The 8705-nt window shown below is 38.2% G+C and overlaps 2 protein-coding genes across 3 annotated transcripts in view; one reads left to right on the forward strand and one right to left on the reverse strand.

Annotated features, from left to right (window-relative positions):
* usp39 (ubiquitin specific peptidase 39) overlaps positions 1–3431 on the reverse strand; it is a 17792-nt gene extending 14361 nt beyond the window's left edge. Inside the window, exons 1-5 of the mRNA XM_057832409.1 lie at positions 2968–3431; positions 2802–2855; positions 2640–2718; positions 2457–2551; positions 2251–2387 (exon numbers count right to left, since the gene is read on the reverse strand). Of these exons, the coding sequence (XP_057688392.1) occupies positions 2251–2387; positions 2457–2551; positions 2640–2718; positions 2802–2855; positions 2968–3010 (408 nt within the window). The 5' untranslated portion in view covers positions 3011–3431. The remainder of the gene's footprint in view (positions 1–2250; positions 2388–2456; positions 2552–2639; positions 2719–2801; positions 2856–2967) is intronic.
* Positions 2993–8038, forward strand: c3h2orf68 (chromosome 3 C2orf68 homolog). 2 transcript variants are annotated; one of them, XM_057832414.1, is made up of 5 exons: positions 3008–3067; positions 3318–3413; positions 4862–4977; positions 5065–5210; positions 7294–8038. In XM_057832414.1, exons 2-5 carry the CDS (start codon positions 3367–3369, stop codon positions 7414–7416), a joined length of 432 nt encoding a protein of 143 aa, XP_057688397.1. In that variant the 5' UTR covers positions 3008–3067; positions 3318–3366; the 3' UTR covers positions 7417–8038. The 2 variants fall into 2 exon arrangements, with proteins under 2 accessions (XP_057688396.1, XP_057688397.1); XM_057832413.1 differs by having other exon boundaries at positions 2993–3413; positions 7294–8037.
* The last annotated feature ends 667 nt before the right edge of the window (positions 8039–8705 follow it).

Consider the following 8705-nt stretch of genomic DNA (forward strand, 5'->3'; position numbering starts at 1 on the left):
CATTGAGCTTGAGAGCCGACCCGCCTAATGCAAGAAATTTATGACAAGCTTTACTTAGAGCCAATTAACTTTGATTAATTATATTAACAATTAATGCTTGATTAACATCAACTGGCACAACAAAATTGCAATTACTTTGAACAGAACAGGGTCCCCCCAGGATTGATAAGTCTAAATTCAAGACTTTTAAGACCTTTTTTTAATGCCATTTCAACTGAAAATTAATACTTTTCTCGCACCCATTATTTAGATGATATTGAATTATATTTAAAACATAAAGCACTGAACATCAAATTTAACCTCAATTACTAAGTGTGTTTGACAAAAGAATGCACATTTATTGAAGATACAATTAAAACGCATTTAAATATAAGGTCTTTCAGATTTTTTTCCCCCAGGATAAAATTGATTTTACACTATTATTGTAAAGCAACTTCAGAAATTACATTTGCAATACAACAGGTTTCTCTTTTAAGAGGACCTAATCAATGTGGTAGGTAGGTGATTGTCAAGTTGGCCACCTTAACTGTAGTGCTTGCAATTGGCAGTGAAAGTTTAAAAAACAGCCACTAAATGGCAGTAGTTTACCATTAATTACCACAAAATAAAAAAGCTACACATGATCATTTCCCTTGGTAATCGTTTTTTTCTAATCAAATTACAAGTATACAAAACACATGTTAATCCTTTGTTAGCTATTGAAGACATTTCTTTTAGTCAGATATAGAAAATCCATACTCTTATTTAATCGAGAAAAACATTTAACTATACCAGGAGGTGTTCTACTATCACCTACATTATAATTTGCCTATCACCATGCCATGTTATTCAGATCAACGTTACCTCACACTCATTCCAATAATAGACAGTGTCAACCGTGTTGTGTATCTAAGAGTGATGGTGAATCTACGACTCCGGTTTATCCATGCTAAGGCTAGTGCACCTGCCAATACCCCATTGAACATGGCTAACTCTTGAGTTAAAACTGCGAAATTCACATTCATTCGAAAGGCAAACCGTGCAGAAATACATTATTGCATCTAACACATTCTAATTGGAGAAATTGGCAACTTACTTTGAAATGTTAAGCAGGTCCACTGCCTTCGCATGACCCATAAACTGCGAGCCAAAGTATCTGGATGCGACTTGGTCGCCGATCCAATACCTCACATGCTGGTCCAACTGTTTGGGCTTGGTTGTCTTGTTAAGGCTTTCATCGAACATAACAACTAAGGCATCTGAGAAGTTCCTTGCATTCGCACACAGTACTGTGCGATTGCCTGCTTTTGTGATGTTTATGCTAATGATGCTAACGGCGCGCACGCACGAGGTGCAGTGCATCGTAAAAATTCTACGCGTCATCTTCGTTATGGATTAAAAAATAAAAAACTTCGTCACGGATATAATTTAGGTTGCACAGAGATGTTCTTGAAAATTAAAACCAAGGTGAAAAAATTCCAGACTTACGACAGCTAATTTAATACTTTTAATACCTTTAATAATGGAAAACTAAATTCAATGCTTTTTTAATGCTTTTAATAACCCGCGGGTACCCTGTTTGAAGTGAAATGTAAAGAATTAAAAAGCACCAATTCAAAATAAAGGGCATTATGCGGCTCCCACATTAACTCCAAGCCTTTTTAAAAGTGGGATGTCCTCCTCGTAAGACCTCATTGAAGGTGCATGTTTAGCGTTGTAAAATGCGAGCAAAAACACGTTTGTCAGTGCATGTCGCTTGTCATGTCATTTTTTTCGGTAGCTCCGGTGACGTCTCTGTCGTCTGTCTGTCTTTTGACGGGGGTGAGGGAACACGGAAGTAATTACTCAGTGTGGCCAGCCTTTTCGACATTTTGAGAAGTTATTTTCTCGTGTCCGCCGCAAATACAGTGGTCAGCCATCGGTACGCAAAAGCGTATGGAAGCCGCTGAGGGCCAGCGCGTTTGTCTATGTACAGTACGCATGCGCGCATGCGGACCACATATGTGCACCCCTGTATATAATGCTAATGTTTACCAGATTGTTTCTGGTTCGTACCACATACGATCTGTTATGCACAAGAATGTTTCTGGCGCGCACCACATACTCTCTGGTGCGCACCAAATGGTTTAAAATTGTTCTATTTTTGTTTATGTCTCTTTAGGGGCTCCGTAGAATCATGCTTCGTTACAGGTTTTAATTAAACCCATTTTGTTAGCATTCCTTTTGATTATGATTCACGCATTTAATCTTTGATGAGCAGAGTCAACTCACCGTAATGTCCTCGAGTGAGGAGTCAATGATCTCGTAGTTGTCAGGTAGACAATAAAACTTGAGCGTGTGCAGGTTGAGGAACACATGGTGGGTGAACTGGACACTGTGGGTATACGCGTGGGATTTCAGACCTCGACCTAAACAGGGAAGAAATAAGTGCAGCTTAATAGTAAGAAAGTGATATTACAGTGAAACAACGCACATACCTTGAAAGTACTTCCCACATATAAGACAGGCGTAAACATTGATGTGTGAGAGAGAAATGGAGCAGAGCTTCTCAAAGTCAAAGTCCAGCACACTCCTGAGGGACAAACACAGAATTATAGGCTTAGCTGGAGAACTTGTTAGCATTTAGCACAAAAAGCTGAATGCAACCGAATGCATTTTACCTGTTTATGGTGTCTAGATACGGACAGTGACGACTTCTTCGGTCCTCTACGACACGACCGCGTCCTTTTTTGACTGGCACTGTCACAAATAAATGAAGTCAGCTAGCCAAACATCGTCCAATTCCAAAACGATAATGAATTTCGGAACTCATTTTCTCCTACCGTCCTCGTTTTCTTCGTCGTCCACATCATCTTCTCTTTCTCGCTTCAGCGGAACTGTTGCGGTTATCATATTGCGGATTTTGAGTAAAAACAGACAGAAAACACCACGAGAAACTTTTATTTTCTAGCACACGGTCGAAAACGAAATGCGTTGAAGCCCGCCGACCTACGTCACTTTGCTGCGACAGGAAAATAGCGGGGGCCACCATGATTAACGAAGAGTTCACCAAAGTCGTCGAAACAGATGAAAGCAGTCCGTGAAACAAGTAACATTATTTACCCACAAGAAAAGTATTTAGGGAAAAATTGCCTTCACGAGATATTGGACAATTGATGAAACAAGTTTTTAAAGAAGGTTCAAGAAGTGTTCACGTTTGACTCTGAACGCCGGAAGTGGCTTTGTTGGCCAGCAATTTACCAGCAGCTAGCTATGTAGCTTTTTGTCAAGACTATTGTCCCTATTGCCTTATTGGCATAACCATAGTCATATTTGTCTGCTGGAATGGATATTTTCAGAGACGAAGAAGCGCACGAGTTGAAGTACAAACGCGGTGGACGTTTGGACATGAGCCACGGCTTCCTGCATCATATCCGCAGGAACCAGATTGCCAGGTGACTACAGCTAATGCTAGTGGCTATAATTAATGTTAGCAACATCGATGGTGGACCAGTTCCTAGCTGGCCCCCTTGAATGTAGGCTCAATTACTTTGAAAAGTCAGACTCAAAAAGTCATTGAGGGCCATTTCTAATTTATTCAGTCTTTTATGCTGTTTTTTTGGTAGCTCGCGAAAATACTTAATAGTCGTAGCCATATTTTAGTCATTTCAAAATGTGTTAAGTCTTCGTTTAGTTTTAGTCAACGAAAATTCAGACAAATTTCGTCTAGTTTTAGTCTAGTTTCGTCTGTAAACTTCAAAAGTTTTAGTCCATGAATAAAAGGTATTCAACAATTTCGAATGAACATTGACGGACGAGAGCATAATCATTGTGTGTACAATGAAATCACCATCTTGGTGATGATAATACACACTCGGCAGGAAAACGGTACATTCTTTTCAATTAAACTCAATTGGACACCACGAACTATCAAAAATTTTCCAAGAGTTAAGATGACACTGACCACGCTAAATGCTAGTGCTACTAGTTACATTTAGTGTGTCATGATCACTCAGCACAGACCTTTAAAGGCCAAAGCAACATGGCATATCTAGCCAAGATAAGAAAACAAAACCTACCAAGCAGCACCTGGCACGTTTCATGAAATGAGCCTGTAGTAGACACGTTTGCTTACCAGTCATTGACTAAGCGGAACGTCACATGAGTGACATGACTAAACACTACTAAGATGTGTGCTAACTACACATATGATAAGAAAATGTCACACATCTTGAACTTAATGACAGAAACTATGGCGAATTTTCATCTCATCACGTCAGACGAACACTGGCATCCGTCTCATTATGTTTTAGTCGAATCGCAAAAAGGGAGACACAAAAACGGTCCGTGACAGTAGGTCGGAATATTTTTTTTTTTTTTTTAACTGAGGGAAAACCGCGGTGAGAGGAACACAAACGAAAACAACAAAGCAATGATGCAACTAGCAACCAAGGGATATACAAACTGTCACATAGCAGCAAGTCAATATCTCGGCAAGCCGCCTAGGATCGCTTTAAAGACACTGCTGATGAACTGGAATTGGATGCAGGTACCACATTGGGAACTCATCCCACTGCTCTGTAACAAACGAATCTGACCAGCAGCAGAATGTGACAAAATCATGCCAGTCCTCATACTAGCTTCACTTGCTAGCTAGCACAACTATTCTCCGGGTCCATCCCAACCATTGCATTCCGCACGTAAAACATGGCGCCCTCCGGAGGTCAAAACATGTACTAAATATTATAGATTTTTTTAAATTAATGGCAATAAGATATGCGTTTCTAATAACATGTTCTAGTAAAAGAGAACAATTGTGGCTCATTAGAGCCTACAAATGTTTAAGTCCGAGGTTTCCTTTAAAAGTCGGATAAACAATTCTATTATTTGTCTTTGCCTCCAGAGATGACTACGACAAAGAGGTGAAGTTAGCCAAAGAATCTCAGCGACGGAGGCACACCACAACTCCTCAACGACCCAGGAGACCTGACATTCAGGTTTACCATCCCCGACAAAGACGTGAGGCATTTTTAGGCTCGATCTTGTTGACTGTTGTCATTTTTCTTCAGCCTGGTGTAATTACATGCGCTAATTACAATGTTCTAGATGAATCCGAACCTCAGGCAGGCGTGGAAACCGAAGAGTGGAACGAGAGTGGTTCAAGCACTGAGACGGAGATGCAGGGAACTGAACTCTTCTGGCTCGACTATCAGGCGGACTCTGGGGCTGTTACGTCTTTCCTTGTGCACAAGGTGGGTTGGACCACCCAATGTACTACTGTAGGGGTACTAGGCTTTATTTTGAAATGTGGAAGTACGTTCGCTAAACCCTTAATCGTAAGCGTTATACTCTGCAAAAAAAAGTGCTCTTTTCGTCATTGCATGTGGTGTCAGTAATAGAGTTTTTTTTTCATTCATCAAATGCTTTTAACCAGCGATTTTTCATGTTTGAGGTGTCCCCTTTTAACCGCAAGTTTGCGTTTTGGAGAAGACTGCCAATGTTTTAGAGCATGCTAAAGTAGGTTGTCTTTTTCCCCCCCATTAGCCTCAATGTAGCAATGCTAATGTTACAGTGTTTAATATAGATGTTTTCTTTTTTTTATGTCTGAATTTTATGGCGTGTTGATGACCGATAAACATCTGTGAAAGGAACTGGAGTCTCATATGCCATCAACACGCACACACAAATGTTTGCACGCACGCGGTGATAAAACGCAGCCGTGAAAATTACCCCCACCCTCCCATTTTCATTTACGGTGCAATAAATGGACTTATTGCATACTAGAGCTGGGAATCTTTGGGCACCTAACGATTCGATTACGATTACGATTCAGAGGCTCCGATTCGATTAAAGAACGATTATTGATGCACCCCCGTCCTTTTTTTTTTTTTTTTTTTTTTTTTTTTAATGTTTTGTACATTAGTTCCAAAATTGTTCAAAAATCCTCTCAGGCTAACCCAAACTACTATTTCAGTATCAAGTTAACATATAACAGTAAACAAATATACAAAAGTAACAGTAAATTAAATACTCCAGTCCCCATTCTGTATCAGCAGCTTTAAACTACATTCAATTAATTTATTATTGTGAATAGACTCTTACAGTTGTTAAAATTGTTCCCGTTATTCCATAATTTCCCTTCTGTCTACTTTTGACATGTCAAAGTTTTAAAACCGTTTCATCATTTAAAGATGGATTCAAGACAAGATTTTGCCGATTTAGTATTTTAAATCAAAAGTTAGATTTGCTACAACAGAGCCTTCTAGAGAAGTCTACTGCTTTAAGATGGCGGCTGTTTACTAACGTCGGCAAGTCTGTCATTGCACATCTCTGTTCAATAAAGTTCCACACAAAGTATTAACACCAGGGGTGCTAATAATTGTGACACACATTATTTGATGTCAAATAATTATTTCTTTATGTGGGATTTTTTTCCCCACTGAATAAATGCACTTGTATTGAAGGTTGGATTTTTCTCTTTTTTTTTCATTAAGGTCCCATATTATTTAGAGAAAAAAAATTAGAAGCAAGAAAACACATAATTATTATAAATCCAATAATTGTGGAGGGCACTGTATATAGTAGTATACTATAATATTAATGCTAGATATTTTTTTAAGAATTGTTTTTAATCATGTTGGAAAGGTGAAGTTAGTGTTCTGAATCTGTTTACATTCCATTCTTTTGCACTAATTAATGCTATCAGCATTTGACCTCATTGTTTGTGATTTATTGTTGTTATTTACATGTTTATTTGTACTTTAATAAAGAATTTGTGTTCCAAAATGTTTTTGTGAATTAATAAGCATCATCAAAAATTGCATTGCTAAATTAGTAAAATAAAATAATATTAGTCGACTAATCGTAAAAATAGTCAGCTGACTAATCGGGAGGAAATTAGTTGTTTGGGACAGCCCCAGTACAGTGTCCCGGAACATATTTCTTCCACACCCTTCTCACCTTTTTAACCACTGATCCATTTTCATGCCTGATATATACCTATAAATTAAATTACAAATGCATAAAAAAATATATTAACTAAAAAATATATATATATATATGTTGGTCTTAACAGGGAGAAGCTGGATTCAGTCATGTTAAATGAGTCATGTCATATTCTATGTTGCCACTAGAGGGCAGTGTCTCCCCCCCAAATCAGTAAAATTAAATGCAGACACTTTCAAAACAGCGTTACAACGCCACTCTTAATTAAACGAACACTCGAAGCAGCAAAATTTGATTCGAAGTTCGAGTTAATCGATTAATCATTGAAGCACTCCTATGTACTACTGTGTAGGTGCTCATTTTTGAATTCTTGTTCCTCTTTTCACAAAGGATGATACACCAGCAAGGGTTGTGGAACGTGTTGCAGAAAAGAACGTCCTGGATTTAGCCATGAGGGCAGTTCTGGAGGCACGCATTCGAAAGGAGATGGACAAAAGGAGAGATAAACGCTGAGGGAAAACAAATGTGAAGTTTTAGTGTGAAGAAAGAGGCACGCTTGGCAAAGACCTGCCAAGAACATCCTGATTAACAGAAGGGGCACAGACAGAGCTGGCGAGAAGGAGGAACTGGATGATTGTGTTGTGTAGGAGAGTACGTACACGTACTGTATACGATCAAAACTTCTGTTGTGTTTTAAAACGAGAGCCGGCTAAAATCAGAAATAGCCGTAAAGGGCAGTTGCACTGTCACCTCAATTCTTTCACCATGTACTGTTTCCTCCCCTGATATACAGTCATAGTGCATATTTATTTTTTTGGGGGGGGAAATGGATCTATTTGACAGAAAAGATATATCCTCTTTTGTTTTGAACATTTAATTTTCATACAGTGCTGTGAGTAAATGAGTAAGTGTTGCTTTGGGCTTTATTTATTTTGTTTCACTACTTGTAGCATTTTAATTTATTGTATAGTACTTAGTTGACTTTTTTTTTTTTTTTTTTACTCATTTTTGTTTTAGCTTCAGCTTAGCTTTAGGTTTGTTTGTTTTTTTGCGGTAAATGTGTTTGATGCCATTTTGGAGCACATAGCCATACAATGTGAATTTGTTCTACGTGTCACACAAACAATAAAGATATCGATACAAACATGCTGTACTTTTGTACGATAATTATTCTGTTTGAAGTCACCCACTGGTTGTTGATTACATTACATGCTGTCTTCAACAGGTGGCGACAAAGATCACTTTTTAAACACTGGATTAGTTACGCATTTCCAACACATTTTCTATCTTTTGTCCCTCTACTTCAGAATTAGTGTTGATTTTTGGCAGCCCTTTTAATTTTTGTCTTCGTTTTTTGGACTAAAATACTTATCAGTCTTAGCAAAGGTTTGGTCTCAACATTGGTAGTGACACAATGTAGAAAATAAATCAATACAATAATAAATAAATGCACTAACAGGTATTTGGTTTCAAAAATGTAAAGTGACAACATGCTCTGGCCTTTCCTTCTAAACCAGGCCGTTTACAAGAAGAAAAGCAGCAGCAGCATTTTTGACAACACTTTCCCGTGAAAAACAATGTTTTATGTGTAAATTACGCGATTTGGTCAAAAATTGAAAGACTAGATATGTATGTGGCGGAAAATACTCAGGTGACTTGAAGTTATGCTCTGAGACCCCCAATTTGGCCAAATTTCAAAATTGTCCGATATGCATGTGTGATACATAATTGGAAAGCTTAAAATCTCAACAGGAGGGCATGTTTAAAAAAAAAAAAAAATTAAACAGCAAAACCCTATATGA

Source organism: Corythoichthys intestinalis, chromosome 3, assembly GCF_030265065.1.
Source record: "Corythoichthys intestinalis isolate RoL2023-P3 chromosome 3, ASM3026506v1, whole genome shotgun sequence".
NCBI classification, from domain to species: Eukaryota; Metazoa; Chordata; class Actinopteri; order Syngnathiformes; family Syngnathidae; genus Corythoichthys; species Corythoichthys intestinalis.